Source organism: Chiloscyllium plagiosum, unplaced genomic scaffold, assembly GCF_037043375.1.
Source record: "Chiloscyllium plagiosum isolate Xiang-an unplaced genomic scaffold, Cpla_swu_hap1 HiC_scaffold_19, whole genome shotgun sequence".
NCBI lineage: Eukaryota > Metazoa > Chordata > Chondrichthyes > Orectolobiformes > Hemiscylliidae > Chiloscyllium > Chiloscyllium plagiosum.
In genome coordinates, this window is record NW_028270157.1 from 62,989,987 (window position 1) to 63,015,181 (window position 25,195).

A 25,195-nucleotide genomic window follows, 5' to 3' on the forward strand; every position below is an offset into this window, starting at 1 on the left:
AAGTGCTTCACAGATAACAAATTACAAATAACTTGAATTGCAGTGATTCCGTTTTATAGGTATTCCTAATGGTTACTTTATGCAAAGTAAGATCCAAACAATGAGAAGCACGACCATTTGACTTCACTTCGATGGTTCAGAGAGAGATATGGAAATTTCCTCACTGTTCTTTTGAAACAATTCAATTTTTGCCCTTAGCATTTACCTGAACCATATGGAAAAGGCGGATGGGATGTCATAAAATTAACTGGAAGTAGGGACATGAGTCAGGGAATCCGAGTCCACTTTATTGAGCTGAAGGACCAAAAGAAATTGCTAATGCTTCAGAGAGCCGAGCTACAAAGACTGAGCAAAGGATGGTGACTTGAGATGAAATAGTTTTGAGGTTTCCTCTCCAGGAAGTAAGATGTTGACACATGAAGAGCTACTTGGCTTATACTTCCAGGTTTCAAGTATGTAATTCATCAGCAGCAGGTAAATCAGTTGGGTTTTTTTTAAATAACTGAAATACTTCCAGCTGATGCTATATTCTCTTCATTAGGTCCACTTGGATTAAATTCCCCAATTCAGCAGAGTGGCAATTTGCAACAAATTGGCCATCACATATGATGAGCATGGGTTTGAGCCTACAGCCTAACTCACGAATACCAATTGAGCACAACTGCCACTTTGGTGCTCTGATAAAAATAATTCCCACCAGACTGACGTGGGCACATAATATAGAGTGATACTCCAATATGTGCTCGGGTGTACTGTTCTATTGTCGGTATGATAATTATGCAGATGTATAAAATATAGAAGCAGAATTAGGCCATTTGGCCATCAAGTCTTCTCCATCAATCATGGCTGTAAGGTTTATCAACCCCATCCCTCTGCCAGCATCTCATAACCCTTGACTCTCTTGTTATTCAAGAGCCTGTTTATAACTGTCTTAAAAACACTCATTGATTTGGCCTCCACAGCCTTCTGTGGCAATAGGTTTCATAGAGTCACCACCCTCTGGCTGAAGAAATTCCTCCTCATCTCCATTCTAAAGGGCCGTTCCTTCATTCTGAGGCTGTTCCCTTGGGTCCTAGACTCTCCTACCAGTAGAAACATTTTCTCCATATCTACTGTATCCCGGCCTTTCCGTATTCTGTAAGTTTCAATCAGAATCACCCCCCCCTCATCCTTCTAAACTTCAAGTACGGATCCAGAATCCTCAACCGCTCCTCATATGACAAGCCCTTCATCCCTGGGATCATTCTTGTAAACCTGCTCTGGACCCCTTCCAAAACCAGCACATCCTTCCTTACATATGGGGCCTAAAACTGCTCACAATGTTGCAAATGTGGTCTGACCACAGCCTTATACAGCATCAGCTGTACATTCTGTCTGTTGTATTCTAATTAATGTTAATATTGATTTGGCTTTCCTAACTGCTAAATGAAACTTAACTTGTTTCAGAGAAACCTGAATTAGGACTCCTAAGTCCTCTTTCCTTCTGATTTCCAAAGCCTGCCTCCACTTAGAAAATAGTCTACACTTCTGTCCTTCCTACCACAGTACATAACCTCATACTTTCCCATATGGCATTCCATCTGCCACTTCTTTGCCCACTCTCCTAACCTGTCAAAATCCTTCTGCATCTCCTTGCTTCCTTAACACTATCCATCCCTCCACCAATCTTTGTGTCTTCTGCAAAATTAGCAACAATGGCCTCAGTTCCATCGTCCATATTGTTAATGTATAACGTGAATAGTTGTGGTCCCAATACTGACCCCTGTGGAATTTGACTAGTCACCGGCTGCCATCCTGGCAAAGACCCCTTTATGCCCGTTCTCTGCCTTCTGCCAATCCCCTATCGATGCCTCTCCCTTGCCCCTAACACTATGGGCTCGTATCTTATTTACCAGCATCCTGTAGGGCGACTTGTCAAAGGCTTTCTGGAAACCCAAACAGAACTTGTCCACTGGCTCTCTGCATCAAACTTGTTTGTTACCACCTCAAAGAATTTTAACAGATTTGTCAGGCATGATCTCCCCTTGATGAAGCCGTGCTGACTCAGCCCTATTTCACTTCTAAGTATTCCATAATCTCACTTTTAACAATGGACTCTAAAATCTTACCAACAACTGTGATCAGACTCACTGTCTCTCAAATGAGATTGTAAATCCAGTTTCTGTCTGCTAATTCAAGTAGAGATAAAAGATTGCATGGCATTATTTCAACCAACAGTAGGGGAGTTACTTCCCAGGCCCTGTGCAATATTTATGCGTCAAATCAACATCATTCAAAACAGATCATCTGATCATTATCACGTTATTACTTGCTGGATCTTGCTGTGTAAAACTGGTTACCCCATTTCCTATATTACAACAGTGACGGCACTTCAAAAGTACTAAACTAGGGATGATGAAATTTAGTTCTGGAAAGTTCTGCTTTCTTTCTGTCTTTGTTAAAGTACTGTTACCCTGGTCAAGGTGCCTCCCCAAGTGCTGTGAGCAAGGATATTCTAAAATTGTCCCAGCTAGTGAAGCAACAGCCAAACATACCCAGGCCGGGGTGGCACGTGACTTGAAAGGTATATTGGAGGTGATGGTGCTCCCACGCATTTGCTGCCCTTATCCTTCTGGGTGGTGAAGGTCGTGGATTTGAAAGAGCTTGCTGAGGAAGCTCTGGTAAGATGCTACAATGCCACAGCAAATACTACACCCTACAACCATGATGTAGTGGCTGGGAGAAATGTTTAACATGGAGCACATGGCACAGACCAAGCAGGTTGCTTGGCAAACTGCCCTTTCATAGATTCCATTGTCAAGTGCTTTATCAGTACAAGAACTGAACAGATCATCTTGTGTTTATGAATGTAGTTAAACAAGCAAGAGGTCTGACCCCAGTCTATATGAAGCCTCTTGGCTGCCTAGTGTTTTTAGCCAAGGAGAGCATGGCTGACATTCAATAGACACAAGTGATGCAGTGATAACTTCATTGTTAATATACCCCATGCTAGAGTCAGATAGTCCTGTTGTTGCAACTCGTTATTCAGTTGTTACTTTCATCTTCAGCTTAAACATAAATTACAGCATTGCATCTTTATACATACATCTTAATCCCATGACAGCAGAGTGCAACTTACCTCGTAGCCTTCAACTGATGGTTCGGATACTGGTGACCATATCACTTCAATTTCAGAAGATGAGAGACTCCTGGCAGTCACTTGTGAAGGAGCTTCACTAGGCTCTAGAAACAGAATAAAATACCGGATGACTTTGCTGCAGTTAAAGAAGATTGCACATAATCATATCTTAGACTGACATGCCTTCAGTAGCAAACACAGACAGTGCTGGAGAAACACAGCAGGTCTGGCAGCATTGTGGAGAGAGGGGTAAAGCTAACATTTTAGACATGGATGCTTCAGAGTTCTTCCACCTTTTCCTGGTGGGGCTTGTGCACGCCATCTTGTCAGTAATCTTACTATCGAATCACCCCCACCAGGACAACACTGACAGTGAACCGCAGTGTGTCTTCAAATGATAAATCATTCATATTCTTTTTGAAAGCTCACTCAGGTTAACTGAAACGAACTGTGGGCTTAATGAAGAAGATATGCAATGAGACTCTACTGGGAGAATATATGAAAACATTGCAAGGTTCTGTACCTAGTTTTATTCAGTGGCTTTCTACTCCACAAAGCAACGAATGGCAGCTTCCCTAATGCTCCAGCCACAGGGTCTTTTATAATTGATTAAATAACCTCCAAGGCAAGTATATATCTCTCCTCAGATTCAAATGCCAAAACTGCTTCCAGGTGTGGTCACACTAAAGTCCTTTACAATTGTCAAAAGAGTTCCCTAGTCCTATAACTCCAATAATCTGCACTAAATGCCAGCATAGCATTTGCTTTCCGAAATGTGTGCAGTACTTAAATGCAAACTTTCTGTTTTTATTGCACTAGGACACTCAAATCATCTGTGATTATCACCAGTGCAATGGTTTACACCTTTTACAACTATTTTTTTACCTATTCTTACCACGCAACTAAATGTCCTTACACTTTCTAACATTGTACTCCACCTGTTAACTTATTACCCATTCATTAATATCTTCATTTAGAGCCATGTGGTCTTCTCCTCTCAGCGTCTGCTTTGTATTGTTAGCAAACTTAGATATCATTTCCTTGATTTTCATTTTTGTAAGTCACTAATATACACTGTAAATAGTATTCAGTTCCATGAGCATTCTGTCCCGCTGTCACAATCTTTAAGAGACCTAAATCCTCAAACCTTTTGACAACACAATGAATATTTTCTAAAAAATCCAACATTATACTCTACTTCTTTAGTTTGCTACAAGGTTTTAGCATTTCTTCTGAGTTTTTATTCCTTTCAGGAATTACATTTCTAAATGAATTATTTCTACAAATACTTATTCTTGCTGATATACCATTATATCTTTGAATCCGAATGCCCAGTCTACCTTCATCAACTCATCCTTTAAACCTTATTACTTGCGTTTAAGTTACAATTTTCAATTTTAAATACAACATTCCTAAACTCAACATGACATTATATCATACCATAATTATGTATCCCATTAGAACCCAACAGCCCTCTCCCTCAGATTGCCAGCATTACAACAGTTTGTCAGCCATTTCTATTCAGTCCAGGTGACATCAGGTGACAACTGAAGACACTGGAGACTGCAAAGGCTATAAGCTCTGACTCCACATTTCAGCAATAGCACTGAAGAGTTGTACTCAATAATTAGATGCAGTGTCGAGAGTGTGATGCTGGAAAAGCACAGCAGGTCAGGCTTATGCCTGAAACGTCGATTCTCCTGCTCCCCAGATGCTGCCCGACCTGCTGTGCTTTTCCATCACTACACTCTCTACTCTCATCTCCAGCATTTGCAGTCTGCACTTTCTCATAATTAGATGCAATCCCATTTGCAGTTCCTCACACATTGAAGAATCCGTACCCATGTGCAGCAAGATCTGGACAACATCCAACCTTGAGATGATACGGGAAAGTCAAGTCCATCCCCCATCACGAAGGTCACTGTGGACATCCAGTCCCTATACAACTCCATCCCCCATCACGAAAGTCACCATGGACATCCAGTCCCTGTACACCTCCATCCCCCATCACGAAAGTCACCATGGACATCCAGTCCCTGTACACTTCCATCCCCCATCACGAAGGTCACCATGGACATCCAGCTCCTATAGACCTCCATCCCCCATCACGAAGGCCTCAAAGCCCTCCGCTTCTTCCTTTCCCGCCGACCCAACCAGTACCCTTCGACTGACACCCTCCTTCGACTGACTGAACTGGTCCTCATTCTGAACAACTTCTCTTTCCAATCCTCCCACTTCCTCCAAACCAAAGGAGTAGCCATGGGCACCCGCATGGGCCCCAGCTATGCCTGCCTCTTCATCGGATATGTGGAACAGTCCATCTTCCGCAGCTACATTGGCACCACCCCCCACCTTTTCCTCCGCTACATCGATGACTGTATCAGAGCACCGCCTTCTTGACCTGCAATCTTCTTCCCGACCTCTCTGCCCCCACACCCTTTCCAGCTTATCACCCTCACCTTAACTTCCTTCCACCTCTCGGATTCCCAACGCCCCTCCCCCAAGTCCCTCCTCCCTACCTTTTATCTTAGCCTGCTTGGCACACCTTCCTCATTCCTGAAGAAGGGCTTATGCCTGAAACGTTGATTCTCCTGCTCCTTGGAAGCTGCCTGACCTGCTGCGCTTTTCCAGCAACACATTTTTCAGCTCTGATCTCCAGCATCTGCAGTTCCCACCTTTTCTTTACATACTACAGTGACCTTTTGAACAAGAGAGAATCTAATCATCTCCCCTTAATATTCAATAGTGTTACCATCACTGAATGTCTCACTATCACCAAGCTGAGGGGTAAAACTTACCAGAAACTGAACTGGATTAGCCATATAAATATGGTGACTACAAGAACAGGTCAGAGGCTTGGAATTCTGCGCCAAGTAATCCATCTTTAGATTCACCAAAGCCTTTCCTACACAGCTAAGAGTGTAATGTTCCAGTCAGACCCCAAGTTATAATGTTGCAGGCAGATACTCCATCTTGTCAAGTTCCTGGGTGGGGCAGGATGAACTGAATTCCCTTCTTTATTCACCTACACTCTCAGTTGCTTGCATCAAAGTTAATTTACAAAGGATCCCACCCTTGTGGATATCTCTCTCCGAGACTAAGTGAATTTACATTTTAAAATGGGCCAATTCAACCAGTCATTCTTACATTAACAGAAGACTGAGTTTACTAGTTACTTCGCACAAGCAAAAATAATAACACAACACACATTTACATAGATTTGAAATGAGGAGGTGATGGCCTAGTGGCATTATTGTGAGACTGTTAATCCAGAGATCTAAGTAATGTTCTGGGGACCTGGGTTTTTGTCCTGCCATGGCAGATGGTGTAATTTGAACTCAGTAAAATCTGGAATTAAGTGTCTAATGATTACCATGAATCCATTGTCATTTGTTGGAAAAACCCATCTGGTTCACTCATGTCCTTCAGGGAAGGAATCTGCCATCCTTACCTGGTCTGGCCTACATGTGACTCCAGACCCTCAGCAATGTGGCTAAATTTTACCTGCCCTCTGGGCAATTAGAGATGGGCAATAAATGCTAACCTGGCCAGCGACACCCTCATCCCATGAATGAATTATAAAAAATGAGAAATGAATAAAAAAGGTTAAAAGTGAAAAGATATACAGATCGCTGACTGACCATTCATGAAGAATAAACAGTGAACAGTCAATTCCAGGATTCTTCATTTTGCAGCTCAGTTGAAATCCTTGCCTCCTGTTTGATTTTAACTACTTTTCTGATGAGCTGGCTTCTAGTACTAAGAGTGAGAAAAACCTTTCATTGTAAGACTGGGGTGACAATTGTTATTCTTCAATTGTGCCCTTTGCATTGCACTAGCACTCAAATCCAAGGTCATACACATGGGTAGCTAAGCTCACTAACACCAGGGTCAAACCAGCTCACGAGCTGAATTCTTGTGAAAAGGAGTCTTTCCTCCTATCATGTCCATTGTCTGAGATAACCCCCAAGCAGTTTGCAATGCATTTCTCCATTTTAACTCTACGCTTCCTTGGCACCTCATAGGTGTGACACTCCAGTGTGCCTCTCTCTCTCCAGCCAGCCAATGAACTTGCATCCACAGTCATTTTGTTTTTCTATCTGGCTCTAGTCGTCCTCTCTTGAAAAAAAAACACATATTGGAATTAGAAATCTAATCTGTCCATAAATTATCAAGAGATATGTTTTGCCATATGTTGTACTCTTAGTACAAGAAAAGTGAGTGGAGACCACAAAGGCTCTCAATAGTTAACCAACTTGTCATTGTTCTCTCTCCTTTGATTCAAACAAGTAGGCAGTCATGTTGCATACACAAGAACTGCCAGCACTCATGGAACAACACTCTTACATATGTCAGCACCCTGAGGACTGGGATTTGGAACTATAAAACCTGCTGTTTCTTTATACTTTAACAGCAACTCTTTTACTACATTTGCCAAACAATAACAAGCCAATAACAGAAAAAAAAATCTGAAACTGCTTGAGAGATTCATGTTTCAGCATAGGCTCTGACAAAAAAAATACACAAGGAATTCGGGGAATAGATAGGAAATCTGGTCGGCACTAGATTTAATCGCACCTGCACAGACTTCCAATGGCCTTGGATTGCCGACTTGCACGTTGCTCTGAGCTGCAGGAGACCATGTGAGCTAAATACATGTATGTCAAGAAAAAGGGAGTTCAGAAGTGGCAAGTAGGTCTGGGATTTGGAAAGAGCTAAGAAAAGCCTGTGCCAAGTCAGTGGAATGAGCGTTTTTTTGATTAGGCTTGAAAATATCAAGACACATAAAGCACGTCAGACTTTATCACGCTACCATTAGCAAAGAAACAGCATTTACATAGCATCCCAGGACACCCCAAATCACCTGACAGCCAAGTAATTACTTCTGAAGTGTATTCACTATTGCAATGCAGGAAATGTAACAGCAGTTTGCAAACAGCCAAGATGCACCAACAGGAAAGAGGTAGAATACCAAATAATCTGTTTTTTTTTTAACGATGTTGGTTGACGTGCGAATGTCGACCAGGGCAGGAGTCAGAATTTGCTGACTGTTCATCAGAGATGCCGTGGAATTTTCTACTTCCATCTTTATTGGGCAAATTGGGCATCAGTTCAGCAATTTAGCCAAAGATGATACTTCTGAAAGTACTGCACTCCTTCTAGTATCAGTCAAGAGCTTGTGTTCAAGTCTCTTGAACAGGACATGAATACACAATGTTCTATTTCAGGTGTGAGTCCTCCCACTTTACTTGAAGTGTAGAATGAGACACACAAAAATAATTATCTTCTAATCTTATTGTTTATAATGAGTCAGAGGATACACAGATGGACTACCACATAGCACACCACGTATAATTAATAGGGTCACTAAATTATAGTCCAAATTATAGACCAAGTAAGTTCAGTTGACTTTTAACTTCATGGCATTCTAGCATTTTAAGCAGTAATTTGAGGTTCACTAACGTACAATCATTAGTATTTAATATCAGAGCTCTCAGCCAATTCAAAACAACTGAATCATTATAATCTTTTGTTGAGGTAAGATTTGGAATTAATTTTAAGTTGGGATAGGTTTAAGATTTTGAAATGGAGAGGCATAAGTAAACTACCAATGAATATACACTGAATCTTGTCAATTAGACCATAAGACACAGGAGCAGTTATTTGGCCATTCGGCCCATTGAATCTGCTCCACCATTCAATCATGGCTGATAGGTCTCTCAAGGAGGAGAAAGTGAGGACTGCAAATGTTGGAGCTCACAGTCGAGAGTGTGGTGCTGAAAAAGCGCAGCAGGCCAGGCAGCATCCGAGGAGCAGGAACATCAATGTTTCAGGCAAAATTCTTGACGAAGGGCTTTTGCCCAAAATGTTGATTTTCCTGTTCCTCGGATGCTGCCTGACCTGCTGTGCTTTTCCAGCACCACACTCTCAACTGATAAGTTTCTCAACCCCATTCTCCCACCTTCCCCCCTTAACCTTTGATCCCCTTAACAATCACAAACCTATCTACCTCTGTCTTAAATATACTCAATGACCATAGTCTCCACAGCCTTCTGTGACAGTGAACTCCATCGGTTCACCACTGTCTGGATGAAGAAATTTCTCCTTATCTCCATTATAAAGGGTCTTCCCTTTACTCTAAGTCTGTGCCCTCGGGTCCTAGTCTCTCCTGCTAATGGAAACATTTTCCGAAAATCCACTCTATCCAGGCTTTTCAGTATTCTGTAAGTTTCAATTAGATCCCCCTCACCCTTCTAAACTCCATCGAAAATAGATCCGGAGTCCTCAAACATTCCTCCTATGTTAAGTTTTTCATTCTTGGGATCATTCTCGTGAACCTCCTCTGGACCCGTTCCAGAGCCACTACATCTTTCCTAAGGTATAGGGCCCAAAACTGCTCACAATATTCCAAATGTGGTCTGACCAGAGCCTTATAAGGCCTCAGAATTGCATCCCTGCTTTTATATTCAAGTCCTCTCAAAACAAATGCCAACATTGCATTTGCCTTCCGAACTACGGACTCAACCTGCAAGTTTACCTTAAGAGAATCCTGGACTAGGACTCCCAAGTCCCTTTGCACTTCAGATTTCTGAATTTTCTCCCCATTTACAGAATAGTCTATGCCTCTATTCTTCCTACCGAGGTGCATGATCTCACATTTTTCCACATTGCATTTCATCTGCCATTTTTTTTGCCCACTGTCTAAATCCTTTTACAGCCTCCCCACATCAATGCTACCTGTCCTTCCACCTATCTTTGTATCACCTGTAATTATTAGCCAGAATTCCCTCAGTTCCTTCATCTAGATCTTTAATGTATAAAGTGAAAAGTTGTGGTCCCAACACTGACCCTTGCAGAACACCACTAGTCACCAGCTGCTATCCCGAGATGGACCCTTTTATCCCCACTCTCTGCTTTCTGCTAGACAGCCATACTTCGACCTAAAGTAGTACCTTACCTGTAACACCCTGGGTTCTTATCTTACTCAAAAGCCTCTTATGTGGCACCTTGTCAAAGGTCTTCTGGAAGTCCAAGTAGATAACATCCATAGGGTCTCCTTGGTCTAACCTGCTCATTACCTCCTCAAAGAATTCTAACAGATTTGTCAGGCATGACCTTCCCTTGATGAAACCATGTTGACTTTGCCCTATTTTACCATGCACTTCCAAGTATTCATAAACTTCATCCTTCACAACAGAGTCCAAAATCTTATCAACGACCAAGGTCAGGCTAATCAACCTGTAATTTTCCTTCTTTTTCCTCACTCCCTTCTTAAATGGGGGGTTTACATTAGCGATTTTCCAGTCCTCTGGGAACCTCCCTGACTCTAGTGATTCCTAAAAGATCACCACTAACGCCTCCACCATCTCTTCAGCTACCATCTTCAATACTGTGCGGTGTAGTCCATCTGGTTCAGGTGATTTATCCATCTTTAGCCCTTTTAGGTTTTTCTAGCACTTCGTCCTTGGTGATGGCCCACCATACTTGCGTCTGTCCCCCAACTCCCTTGAATTTTTGGGATGTTACTCATGTCTTCCACTGTGAAGACTGATACAAAGTGCTTGTTCAGTTCCTGCCATTTCTTTGTTCCCCATTACTACTTCTCCAGCATCATTTTCCAGTGGCCAAATCTCCACTTTTGCCTCTCTTTTACCCTTCATATCTAAAGAAACTCTAAATGTCTTCCTTTTTATTATTGGCTAGCTTACCCTCATATTTAACCTTCTTCTTCTTTATTCTTTTTTAGTTGTCTTTGTAGGCTTCCCACTGCCCTTTGCCGCATTACATGCTTAATGACTATTACTGCACAAATTCTGTTACTTACGAACTTAATGTTTACTTCTTAAGACAGGATATATATGGCAAAGCTGGAAGTCAGTATTTCTTTGAGACACAGACTGTCAGTAAGTGAGGAAGACCAGATAGTGAGAGGGAAATAAACTTTTACACTCAAAGTTGTGAGGTGTTTTGGTAAGATGTAGGAGGAAATGGATGAAGACTGCTTCTGGAGTCACTTAAATTTAGAGTTTATCAGGGACTATAATAGAATTGTATCCAGTAATTACAGAATCTGATAGAATAAAACCATTCTCACTGCTTGGCAAAATCTGATCAAAAGGTACAATTTTAACATTTAACAAGGAAATCAGGAAGTACATTTTCATCCATAGGCTTGTGGAAATCTGGAACTTGTTAATCCATTTGGGTGTTAGGTCAATTTTAACTTCCTAGATTAAGATTGATGGATTTTTGTTGGGTGATGATATCAAGGGAATAACGGGGCAAATGGACTCGAGCTGATCAGCCCAAATGGAACTGAATGGCTCAAGATATTTAATTGATACGGCAGTAAGCAGGTTCCTATCTCTACCAGCTTCACCCAAGGATCATCAATTAAATGCTTTCTGACCAATTCCTGGAAAATAATTGTGTATTTTCCTTCGCCAATGTATATGAATGAAGAAGTATGTATCATGGCCATAAATAGTTGTTCCCAGATTATGGGTGTGAAGAAAACAAAATCAAAGCTGCTGTTATTACACCTGTTTTTAAACTATTAAAATACATTGTGCATATTTCCCCTTTTGAACCCTACCCTTTCAGTAGCAGGGCAGCAAATACGTCCATCGGAAAAATCCCACCCACCCCTCCACAAAAGGATTTGGGGGCAACAATACATTCAAGGACACTGGAAAGGTAAGGGAGGTCAGAGATACTGTAGTTTGCAGGGAGGATAGAATGAAGCATTTTTGTTTTAGGACAGGGGTAATGACAAAGACGGTAATTGAAGAGAAAGGACCATTAACAATACTGGCACTCCAAACCACACTCAAACAAAAGTGAGCAACAAGATTAGAGGAATGTTTTTGACAAACCATAATTGGGTGAATTATTGTAATCATAGATCAAAGCATTATAAGATGAAAGGGTCGCAAGGTACAGGAAGAAATAATGTACAAAGTCAGCGAACATATGTGAGATTACAGATGGACTTTGAGGAAGTACGGGGAAAGGATGGTCTGACAAGGCAGTTTGGAGTTCGCGTGCAAATCATCTCATTCACAGTAAGTAAACTAAGAATGGTTGTATCAGAGAAAACTACAGCTAATTATTATCTAATTTGAAAGTGAGCAGGCTTGAAATCATGGAGTCATATTGCATGGAAGCAGGCAGCAATCTAATTCTTTATTGTAGGAAGTGCTGCAAGAGGTAAGGAATGCATATGACATCATTTACATTGAAACAATGTGTGCAACAATTTAATTTGCAGAGGTTTGAGTGTTTAAATGCAAGCCAAAATACAGAGAGAACTCCCCTCACCTCTCTAGAAGGGACAGCCATGAATTTGTTTGAGTGGCCAGTGCACTATGTCTCAGGCACCTCCGAAGGTGCAGCACACCCTGAAATCCCACAATAAAACACTCCCTTCGATTGAGCGCTCAACACTCTAAAGTGGCCCTCAATCTACAAATTATTGACTCAGAGGCAAACTACTACCAAATAAATCAAGTGTTAGAACTTAACTGGTTTGACCCTACCTAGAAGGTGGGGATCCATGTTTGTCAATAGAGCAAGTGAATAAAGCCTTAGAAATCTATCACCAAAATCACTTGATTGTTTGACCAGGAGCTTCTCACTTACCTCTGATTCTGGAAGCTGCTGCACTTGACTAGGTCAAACCCTGGTGCAATGTCCCAGGAATTCCATTTGGAGGTAGGCCAGTTACCACACGCAATCAGGGGGCAGCTAGCCAGTTAGCTATGCACAGTCAAAGGACTTGGCGATGTGCCACATTCAAACAGCACCAGGACCCTGTGAACCGGGTATCATTCTGTCTGTCTGCCAAGAGGATTCTGAACTGAGACACACTTTCCAGCCCTCCCCACTGCCACAATGGGATCTATGAGCTGCTGCCCCTCTCCCTCCTTCCCAAAAACCAGCCAAATCTGTAACCCTGGGCAGATTTAATCTGTCCTCAATTCAACAGCTCAACCTCCTCTCCGTGGAGCCCAACAAAATTCCGTATGCAGGAAAAGCAGCTCCTACACTCTTCAAATTCATACTCTCGCCTGCTGTATGCCACCTTTAACCAGTCATAAGTCAGATAGTGCTAACTTAATTACAAAATTATCACTTAATCTGATGTCAGAGTATAGTAATAAGTATGCATAACATGCATATACATTAAAAAGACATTCTTTTCACTTTACTAAAAATCACACAACACCAGGTTATAGTTCAACAGGTTTATTTGGAAGCACCAGCGTTTGGAACGCTGCTCCTTCATGTTAGGGACTAGGATCTTAACTTAATCCACCACCAACTCATTTCCCAGCTTTCATCTTGCTGTTGGGTGGTTGACCTTACACTTTCTGTACAACTGAGAGCCCCCATCCAATCCCCAGGACCCAGGATTAAAAGCCCGGTTTTCTTTGGTGACTTGAAACTGCTAAGTCCCTTCTTGACTGACAGTTCTGGTTGATCACTGTCAATTTCATAATGTTTAAGGTTAAGAGGCTTCAAGTACTTTGCAGTTTCAGTTGTTGAAAATTTTAAAGGTCTAGATGATTATTTGGCTGATGTAAAAAGCAGTTTAAAAAAAAGGTAAGTCATCAATAAATGACTTTGTTTAAAAAGGATTTTTTGAACATTCAACTATCATTATAGGGTTCATCATTACAATGCAGTGTATAGTGGGCTGAATGGGGATTGAAGTGGCATCGTAGGAGCAGGAGGACCTGCATAGTGTGGGATGGGATGCATGAGGAGGATATTTTGAACCTAGCTTCCAAACGGTGTCCTCGTGCAGACTGTGGTTCTTAACACCTCTGCCCTGACACTTTAAAGGGCTGGCCTGACCCCATGAAAATTGTGGATGCGTAAGCCTAGCCTGTCTTTGCAATGAAGCCACCTTTGTGGTGGAGCCACCTGAGTGACCAGGAGCAGTGTCCAAACTCAAAACCAGCCGCAACCTTTTAACGGGCAAGTGCCAGCAGTGGGTTCAGACATCTCAAGCAGGACTCAGCAAAAATCCAGGCCGAAGAATCCAGTTTGCAAGATAGGTCACGGGACCTTGTGATTCATTTTCAAATAAAAACTCATGATGCAGTCAGTGATTGTAATACATAACAGATTATAGATTTGCATAAAGCCACATAAAAGATAGCATTTGATGTGTCCTTCCTTTACCACATCACACTTCCTTTCCACATTTTGGTGTTTATGTTTATGTAAACAAAGTGTTTGGAGTTGACTGCCTGAAATAACGGAATATGAGAAATACTGGGTGGATACAATATTCAAGAGGAACAATAAAGAACACGAGAACGGTGGATAAACCAGAGAAGTCAATAGAAACAAAAAAATTAACAGCAAAGGAAAGAGCAGAACAATCTAAAATTCCCAAACAAATATTTTGCAAACAATTGTTTAGCACTGGATGGTTAACTTATTACATGACGAGGATGACAAATATCACAAAATTATGATTACATACTCAAGAATATTTTTGAAAAAAACATGTAACAATGCTTCTTGCAGAGGTCTGTGTAAAAGATCGAAACATCAAGCTCATTTGGATTCTTGAACCGATCACCGATTGCTGAAGTGGATCAAGATCGCAGACTACAGCATTACCTTTGCACCAATCTGCACAACTGTTGGAATTTAATGTGTGATAACACTCCAAATCGCAAACCAATTCTTGCTGTTTGCAAATCCCATACTCTCCTGCAATCCAGCCAACTAATGGAATATTATTCCCATTTGAAAATGTTGAGGGAGCATTTATTGAAAGTGAAGGACATTTGAACATTTTCTTGGAAATCCATCAAAAATAAGGTAAAGCTTATGCTCTTGAACTTTATTTCAGGGAACTCTGTCATGATGTCTAGTGTGTAGTAATAGGGTCCAATGCAAATACGTCAAGGGAGCCCAATGCAGATACAACTAAGTAGAGAATCTGCAAACGGAAAAACATCAGCTCTTTACATTGTACGAAGAATTAAAAATGAACATTCATCACACACATGTTGCAAGTTCTGGAAGCACTGTTCTGCCATCCAATTTGAAGAAATGCTGACTGAAAATTATTTTAGCAGACATTCTCAAATGGAACAAAGTGCTACAGCGGAGACATTTAGCAAAAGAAGAAAAATGCAGATTATAGTTATATGAGTTAAACAAAGAGGACATTAGAAGGGCACAGTTTTCCACCCATGTTACAGAAAGAAATTTACTTATTGAAATAAGTAGCTTCCTTATATAAGTAAATAAGAGTCAATAAATGCTTGCATTCTGAGATTTCTTACAAACTGCTTTTTGTATGGTTTCACTTCCACACCAAGCACCTTGCAACAGGATAATTTCAAAATCACCAGGAGCAACAGCACATATTTAGACACACAGTAAATTGTCCACATACTGCTCATATTTAAACTAGAACACAAGAGGATGCCAGCTCAGCAAGTTTGAACATGACTTTTAAAGTTGTCCATGCTGCTGGAACATATCAAAGCTTATATAAGTAGAGTTGACAGCCAAACAGGCAAAGGCTTTATCCAAATTCATGTGCACTTTTTCCTTGCCCTTTTATGTTTGGACTTGGATTAAACTGTGAATTCTGCCAATTTAAAACAAAAAGGATGCAACACAAACTGCTTACACAAAGTAACGGGAGCCATCCTTTAAGTCTGCACCCTGTCCTGATGCTTATTCAGAATATGCAGAAGCCAAAAAGACTAAGTTCTTAAATGGAAAAGTCTCAGAGCAAAAAACTCCTCAATGTTATCTCTCACTTTTCACTTTCATTCTTATTCAGAACTCCTGTGTTCCTCAACAACTTCTCCTTTAACTCCTGTCACTTTCTTCAGGTCAAAGGTGCGACCATGGGTACCCTCATGGGCCTTAGTGACGCTGAACTCTTGGTGGATTACATAGAACATCCCTTGGTTTAGTGCAACTTGGGTCCCTCCCCTCAACTCTTTCTCCAGTACACGATATCACCATGAGAGGGGAGAGGAGGCACAGTGGCATGCGTCCCGAAGTGGACAAGGCACACCCTTAAGGAGAAACCTCCCTGCTCTTTCACTGGAGTTGATGAAAAAGCAGCCTGTCCACTCTCCTCCACCTTCCATCATTCACTCTGTGATTGCAATGGAGGCAGAATCGGGCCCTTACTTGTCACGTAAGTCTTCGCTGCATTGCCCACCCAATTTGTTATGGGGAACATCTGGGGCTGGGTGGAAAAGCAGTGAACTATCCATCCGTTCTATTTTATGGCCACCAAGCCCCTTCCCACCCCAACCATGGAACACTCTTAGAAGCCATGTTAGCTGCAGCTGTAAAACCGCATAAGGATGGCGCATGCTGGTCCAGAGGCCATTATATTGAGGCCAATATGTTAGAAAATATTGCATCTATTTCGGTTTGTTACCACAGAATTCACTGTGGTGTCTTCCTTTCAATTGCCAGCTATGGACTGGCTGTAAAATGCAGCCCATCGTTAGCAATCTGACTTGTTTCCAGGGGCTCTCATAATCTGAACATCCCAAACTGATCGACAGCCATATTCCTCTTAGTCCTGACACCACAAATAGGTGAGGAGAAAGTGAGGTCTGCAGATGCTGGAGATCAGAGCTGGAAATGTGTTGCTGGAAAAGCGCAGCAGGTCAGGCAGCATCCAGGGAACAGGAGAATCGACGTTTCGGGCATAAGCCCTTCATCAGGAATGAGGAAAGTTTGTCCAGCAGGCTAAGATAAAAGGTAGGGAGGAGGGACTTGGGGGAGGGGCGTCGGAAATGTGATAGGTGGAAAGAGGTCAAGGTGAGGGTGATAGGTCAGACTGGGGTGGGGGCGGAGAGGTCGGGAAGAAGATTTCAGGTTAGGAAGGCGGTGCTGAATTTGATGGATTTGACTGAGACAGGGTGGGGGGAGGGGAAATGAGGAAACAGGTGAAATCCGAGTTCATCCCTTGTGGTTGGAGGGTTCCTAGCCGGAAGATGAGGCGTTCTTCCTCCAACCGTCGTTTTGTTGTGGTCTGACGATGGAGGAGTCCAAAGACCTGCATATCCTTGGTGGAGTGGGAGGGGGAATTGAAATGTTGAGCTACAGGGTGGTTGGGTTGGTTGGTCCGGGTGTCCCAGAGGTGTTCTCTGAAACGCTCCGCAAGTAGCCGGCCTGTCTCCCCAATATAGAGGAGGCCACATCGGGTGCAGAGGATGCAATAGATGATATGTGTGGAGGTGCAGGTGAATCTGTGGCGATATGGAAGTTTCCTTTGGGGCCTTGGAGGGAGGTGAGAGGGGAGGTGTGGGCGCAAGTCTTGCACCTCCTGCGGTTGCAGGGGAAGGTGCCCTTCCACTGACACCCTCCTTCGACTGACCCCTTCCACTGACACCCTCCTTTGACTGACCCCTTCCACTGACACCCTCCTTCGACTGACCCCTTCCATTGACACCCTCCTTCGACTGACCCCTTCCACTGACACCCTCCTTCGACTGACTGAACTGGTCCTCACCCTGAACAACTTCTCTTTCCAATCCTCCCACTTCCTCCAAACGAAAGGAGTAGCCATGGGCACCCGCATGGGCCCCAGCTATGCCTGCTTCTTCGTAGGATATGTGGAACAATCCATCTTCCGCAACTACACTGGCCCCACCCCCCACCTTTTCCTCCGCTACATCGATGACTGTATCGGCGCCGCCACGTGCTCCCACGAGGAGGTTGAACAGTTCATCCACTTCACCAACACCTTCCACCCCGACCTCAAATTCACCTGGACAGTCTCAGATTCCTCCCTCCCCTTCCTCGACCTTTCTATTTCTATCTCAGGCGACCGAATCAACAGGGACATCTACTACAAACCGACCGACTCCCACAGCTACCTGGACTACACCTCCTCCCATCATGCCCCCTGTAAAAACGCCATCCCATTCTCCCAATTCCTTCGACTCCGCCGCATCTGCTCCCAGGAGGACCAGTTCCAAAAACGCACAATCCAGATAGCCTCCTTCTTCAAGGACCGCAATTTCCCCCCCGACGTGGTCGACGAAGCCCTCCACCGCATCTCTTCCACATCCCGCTCCTCCGCCCTTGAACCCCGCCCCTCCAACCGCCACCAGGACAGAACCCCACTGGTCCTCACCTACCACCCCACCAATCTCCATGTACAGCGCATCATCCGCCGTCATTTCCGCTACCTCCAAACGGACCCCACCACCAAGGATATATTTCCCTCCCCTCCCCTATCAGCATTCCGTAAAGACCACTCCCTCCGTGACTCACTCGTCAGATCCACACCCCCCACCAACCCAACCTCCACTCCCAGCACCTTCCCCTGCAACCGCAGGAGGTGCAAGACTTGCGCCCACACCTCCCCCCTCACCTCCCTCCAAGGCCCCAAAAGAAACTTCCATATCCGCCACAGATTCACCTGCACCTCCACACATATCATCTATTGCATCCTCTGCACCCGATGTGGCCTCCTCTATATTGGGGAGACAGGCCGGCTACTTGCGGAGCGTTTCAGAGAACACCTCTGGGACACCCGGACCAACCAACCCAACCACCCTGTAGCTCAACATTTCAATTCCCCCTCCCACTCCACCAAGGATATGCAGGTCTTTGGACTCCTCCATCGTCAGACCACAACAAAACGACGGTTGGAGGAAGAACGCCTCATCTTCCGGCTAGGAACCCTCCAACCACATGGGATGAACTCGGATTTCACCAGTTTCCTCATTTCCCCTCCCCCCACCCTGTCTCAGTCAAATCCATCAAATTCAGCACCGCCTTCCTAACCTGAAATCTTCTTCCCGACCTCTCCGCCCCCACCCCAGTCTGACCTATCACCCTCACCTTGACCTCTTTCCACCTAACTCATTTCCGACGCCCCTCCCCCAAGTCCCTCCTCCCTACCTTTTATCTTAGCCTGCTGGACAAACTTTCCTCATTCCTGAAGAAGGGCTTATGCCCGAAACGTCGATTCTCCTGTTCCCTGGATGCTACCTGACCTGCTGCGCTTTTCCAGCAACACATTTCCAGCACAAATAGGTGATGCTTTACCTCACAGTCATATCATGAAGCTCATCCAATCACATGCACTGCTCACTGTTTATTTTCTATGAACAATAACCTTGGCCTCTTGGAATCATAGATTTATCCCTTAGTGGGATTTGGGCATGACTGGGGAGGATAACATTTGCTGCTGCTCGTTGATCCTTCTTAAACTGAGTGGCATGCTTGGACATTTTAGGGGGCAGTCAAGAGTCAACCACACTGCTGTGGGTCTGGAGTCACATGTAGATCAGACCAGTTAAGGTCAGCAGATATCCTTCCCCAAAGGACATTAAAGAACCAGCTAGGTTTTCCTGATAACCAACGATATTTTCATCATCACCGTTACTGAGATGAGTTTTCACTTTCAGATGAATTGAATCTGCCAGGTGCCTGAGTAGGTTTTGAACCCATGTGCCCAGAGCAGTAACTCGGGCCTACAGATGACTAATCCTGTGACATTAACTCGACACCATCATCTTCCCCTGACATCTAACCTGAACTGCCAATCTCCAGTTATAAAGATAACCACTGCCTTTTAAAGGTAATTCATAATGTGATATATTTATTGTTCCAGAGCCCATACAAGCACAAGCTGTACCATAATTTGTCGTGGTGCATCATATCGCAGCTCCTGTCCCTTTGGTCTCTGACTGATTGCACTCGAATCTCCTCCTGTTTCAAAACGCTCATGCAACAGCTCCTGGTGTCTCTACTGTTTCCCACTGTTGGCTCAAGCTCTGAGTTTTAAGGGGCTTGTGTTGGCTCTGCTCCCACCCTGCACCTACTCAAGTTGCAAAGTCAGCATTCAGCCTGTTCTTCCACGACTGAACATCAAACACATTAAACAGGCGACTGCAAAAAAGGCTACGCAAACTTCCCAATCCACATTACAGAGAAAAGTCTGCTCTAACATGCTGCTGAACTTAATCAGTTGGGGTCTCCACCTCTACTAGAAAAAACTGTACCAACAGAAACGGAAGACTAGAGAAATATCTGGTCCCTGACACAATGTCTCCAGTTCTAATAGAAGGGTTGGGGGCAGTGAGGCAATAGTAGAAGATGCAGAAAGGCCAGGAACAAGACAATCCTTCCGAATTTGATGTCAGGACTTCATTAGAACATTTCCTTTCCTTCCTGCCTAGGACCTGGCCTGACTGGCAAACTGGTTGGCGGCCAAGATCAATAAACAAGGGCAGGAAAAGCAGGTCACTCTGAATGCTGGGGGACAGTCTCCCACATTAGGAAGGAAGCAGATTGCAGTTTGAGGTTACGAGGGGCTTCAACTGTGATCAAACCAGGGGACTAAATAGAGTGAGAAACCTCAAGAGAATTGAGTGAGCCCTCTGACTACTGCAAGAATAGGAGTGGCCCGTCTGAAGTCAGAATTAGCCTAGGTTCCCTGACAAAGTTCCCAATTTCTCCACAGAGTTCCCTGAATAGGTGGAAAGGCAAGATGCGAGAGGGATATAAACAGCCTACAGGAATACTGTGAACAATTCTGGTCCCCTTATTGAAGCAAAGATTCCTGATCAGCAGGGGAATCAAGGATTACAGGAAAATGCAGGAAAGTGAATATGAGGAATATTGGATTAGCCATGACCTACTGAATGGCACAGCAAGCTTGAGAGGCCAAAAATGACCTCCTCTTGGTTCCTATTTCTTATTGTTTTAATATGCTAATTAAATGTACTGTGCGTCCAAGATAGAACACTCATAAGCCATGGTAGCTGCGGCTGTAAAACGGCATAAGGTTGATGCATGCTGGTCTAGAGACCACTATATTGAGGTCAATATGTTAGAAAACATTGAATCTGTTAGATTTGTGACCACAGAATTCAAGTTTTATCAGATGGTGTCTTTTCGATTGGCAGTAAGCATTAAGAATACAAAGGTTCGCTTATGTTGCAAACAAAAAAAAACACTTTTCAACATTTTAACGCAAATAATAGATTGTGGTGATAATTGGCTAGTTGACTGCTAACCAGCGTTTAGCTGAGAAAAAAAACACACTGTTTTGGAGAATTCTCCATAAGTACAAGACATGTGGATGGAATATATCAGTATTATAATGATATAATTCAGGGGAGAGCAGAAATCTGTTTGCTATAATGAGTTTTAAAAAGAATTTAAACTAAATTCTTCCAAGAAAAATCACAGGATTTCTGAGTGTTGACATGATTGGTTCTGTTCCCCAATGACACAATTTAACCAGAAATCCAAAACCTCTAAGAAGTCAAGAACAACACATTTAACAAAATGTATAACCATACAAGTTATATACAAAATAAATCTACTGCTTACACATAAGCTAGTCAGTGTCAACAGTAAATAAGAGAAAAAAGATGGGAGGAAGCAAATTTGTCTTTCAGATTGGAAACTCATCACTTTGTAGAGGACAGATTCATAATCAAATCAAAATCTACATCACTAATGATAATCTATTTGAACAGGCAAGTTGCATTCCCTGCAGCATTCCTGTCATGGCTCTAATGAGAGGATAGACCTTCCCAGTCCTTGAATTTGTGAAGGCGTAGACAATTCTGAATGGTTCAAGGCAGGAGCTTCATGCTGAGTTTGTGACTTAGAGTCATAGAGATTTACAACATGGAAACAGGCCCTTCGGCCCAACCTGTCCATGCTGCCGAGTTATCACAATTAATCTATTCACATTTGCCTGTGTTTGGTCCACATTCTTCCATACCTATCCCATCCGTGGAGCTGTCTAAATGTTTCTTAAATGACTAAATTGTACCTGCCTCCACCACTACCTTTGGCAGACCTTTCCAGACACTCACCACCCTCTGTGTGAACAAACTGCCCCTCTGGACTCTTTTGTATCTCTCCCCTCTCACCTTAAACCCATGCCTTCTCGTTTTAGAATTGCCTACCATGGGGGAAAGCTGTTGGCTATCTACCTTCTCTATGTCTCTCATCGTTTTATAGATGTCTATAAGGTCACACCTCAGACTCCTACACTGTAGGGAAAAATGTCCCAGCCTAATCAGCCTCTCCTTATAACTCAAACTTTCCAATCCAGGTATTGAGCAGGGCTCTGGGAATATGAATGTGCAAGTTGATTAGTCTGTTCTGAGCCAAACTGGAGGCAAGACGTTTTCTTTGAGAGGAGGCCATAGGACACCATTCACAACCTCAAGTGAACTTCTGACATCAGATTGTTCAGTACCACCCATGTTATTCAGAGGGAAGTCAGGAACAGAGTTCAATGCTGTATGTTTCACATGTGAGCAATAACGTTCAGATTTGATTTTACAGGCAGTTCTTTTCGGATTAGGAGACCATCATTCCTGAACACACCATGTGATGTCTCAAAACGGCTGATGGCACTGAAGATGGAAGAGGCCATATGCCCTGACAACACTTTGGCCATGCTACTGTGGACAGTGCTTTTGGATTAGCTGCACCTGTCGCCAAGTTCACCCCACAGTTACAACACTGGACTCACCCAGCAATGTCGAAAATTGCCCAAGTACATTCTGCTCACAAAGAAACAGGACAAATTGAAACTAATCGATAGCTTTCCTTTTGTGAAAAAAAAGTGCAGCCATTCTGTAGCTGAGGGAAACAAAGGTTATCTGTTCCTGTTGTTTTAATAAACTCCACTGTAAACATAAGGCTTGTTTTGATAACTGGGACTATTGTGAATGCTTGGATGAGTTTCAACAGCTGTATCTTAACAGATGTCGGTTTTCACAGTTTGATAGTTTTGAGGGGTTATTAAAAGATTATTTGGCTCTGATGGGATAAATGAACTGAAGTTTGCTTTTTTTCATACAGACTGGTGACTTGGGAGGATTTAAAGTTTTATGAGTATTTACTTTCATTCAGAGTTTTATTTTGTCTGAAGTATGTTTGAATGAAACGTGATCAGACAACCAAATGTTTATTTTTTTTAACGTCATTCCAAAAGCATGGTTTCTGAGGTTGGCCCGAAGAGAAAGCCAGTTAAAGTATCAACAATCGATAAAGGGGAATGGAAGCTGGGTAGGAACAAGGGATAAAGGGAATGGAAGCTGGGTAGGAACAAGGGATAAAGGGAATGGAAGCTGGGTAGGAACAAGGGATAAAGGGGAATGGAAGCTGGGTAGGAACAAGGGATAAAGGGGAATGGAAGCTGGGTAGGAACAAGGGATAAAGGGGAATGGAACTGGTAGAAACCAGGGGCGTAGACTGAGCTTTCATGGGGTGTTAAGAACAATATTCACAGTTCATGGTGTCGCCCAGAATTGAGGTGGACCACCTAACAGCCTCAGCTCCACAACCACTGGCTAAATCACATTTTGGCTTGCAATGCCTGACATCATGCAGTTGATGAGAGACAGCTTAGTCCCTGGTTGTCAGTTCCCAGCTCTGATCCGTGAACAGGAAAAAGCAGCATACACAGGCACTCTCCCCATCCCACCCCCATTTAACTCTTCCTCTGCCAGCTGTGTACTTGGTGCCAAGAACGACACTCTCATGATGGGAAGGGTTCTGCAGAATCCAGCAGACCTGGACAAACCATGACCCATTCTGCATGTTTCTCCAGAATAGTCCAGGCCGAGGAAGGATTAGTGATGTACCCATTGATCTGTTCAATTGTATTCACGTGGCTGCATGCATTTGGCGTTCATGTCTTTTCGGACTGTGAACCAGTTTCATCAGCGAGCAGGTCAATGGATAGCCCTTGTCATCCAGTAATCACTGTCTGGTTTCTCATACTGGCACAAAGGAGTGCAGGATCAAAGACCGACTGCATGTCTAAGGAGGAGAGTCTCTTCTCGTCAAGCAATGATTTGACAAGGGGCATCATTTTGTGTGCAGTCAATGGCACTTTACATCATGGGGACAGGAACAAACATTCCTCACCCAGCAGCAGGCTCACTTCACCTGCTGCTGCTCTGCAAAGAGAAACTGAAACGGTGTTAGCTCCTTATTCATACAGACATCAGTGACTCCTTATTCATACAGATATCAGTGACCTCCCTTAAACAACTACTGAAGTCAAATTTGGAGGTCTTGCAAGTATTACCTGCTCTAGCCTGGATACATACAGTCGCGGTTGGTGACTGTACCCACTTACCTGCTGCCCTTGTCGTTCTAGATGGTTTGGAAGATGCTCTTTAGGGATCTGAGTTGAATTTGATTAACTTGTTTCTAAAGCAAAGTACAGTGGGGGGATAATGCCCACTATTTGCCTTTTGTGAAATTGCAACCCCATTCTTTATATGCGTATACATCACGGAACTGTCATCAGTATTCTAGAATCCAACGTTCTCAGGGAATACACGAGAGGAATGATTTTGCACAGCACCCATTTGCCAACCTCAACCAGGGTGCACTCCCTGTCTTGGATATTCTGGAAGTGTCCTGGATTTGGCTTTCTGTCCCAGGTCCTGACCTCCTTGGGACATCAATTATCCCAACTTTCTTCTCTATCGCCATCTGTTTAGCCAACGCAAGAGAAATGCAGAAGCAGCCACATTAGATGGCACTCTCCTCTGACAGTGACTGGGGGAGGGGGGTGTTGGGGGGCACAGTCACTGGACTGGCAGTATAATGGTACAATGGCTTTAAGAAATGTATTTTGTCTTGCTATCTTTTAAGAGAGAGATTTAAAAAGAGGTACAAAGCTGTCTATGGTAATTTAAACAGCTTGTGAAGTCTTATGTTTTTTGTTTAAAGTTAGAACAATAGAAGCAGCCTGAGTGGGTGTAGTCAAGTTTTCACAGATCAAGAATATTTAATTAGCTTTCAACAAAAGCTGCTAGAGTCTTGAAGGTTTAAAAGCTATTTTCCCCTCTCCCTCAGTTACATTTAGAAGCTGGGATATCTCCTCCTACTGCAGATGCTGTATGTGAAAAAATCTGATTTCTGAATTTGCCTTTATGCCAAAGCGTGTGTTTATGGGAAGTTACTATTTTGCAACAGTTAATTCGTAACAGTTACTGCATCTAATATTCTGTTAAGTTTTCCAACAGAGTTAAGTTATTCCAAGCTCTCTGTTCTTTTGTTGTATTT

General features: G+C 43.2%; 1 protein-coding gene and 1 long non-coding RNA gene across 9 annotated transcripts in view; one reads left to right on the forward strand and one right to left on the reverse strand.

The window, feature by feature from the left end:
* LOC122559499 (contactin-1) overlaps positions 1-25,195 on the reverse strand; it is a 771,145-nt gene that overhangs the window by 150,168 nt on the left and 595,782 nt on the right. For all 8 annotated transcript variants that reach the window (XM_087997462.1, XM_087997461.1, XM_043709043.2 and 5 more), the window contains one exon: positions 3,119-3,222. In XM_087997462.1, coding sequence (XP_087853588.1) covers positions 3,119-3,222 — 104 coding nt within the window. The remainder of the gene's footprint in view (positions 1-3,118; positions 3,223-25,195) is intronic.
* On the forward strand, positions 347-22,936 carry LOC148146796 (uncharacterized). The gene is made up of 3 exons (XR_015760494.1): positions 347-474; positions 12,024-12,183; positions 22,451-22,936. It is a non-coding gene; the product is annotated as an uncharacterized LOC148146796 (long non-coding RNA).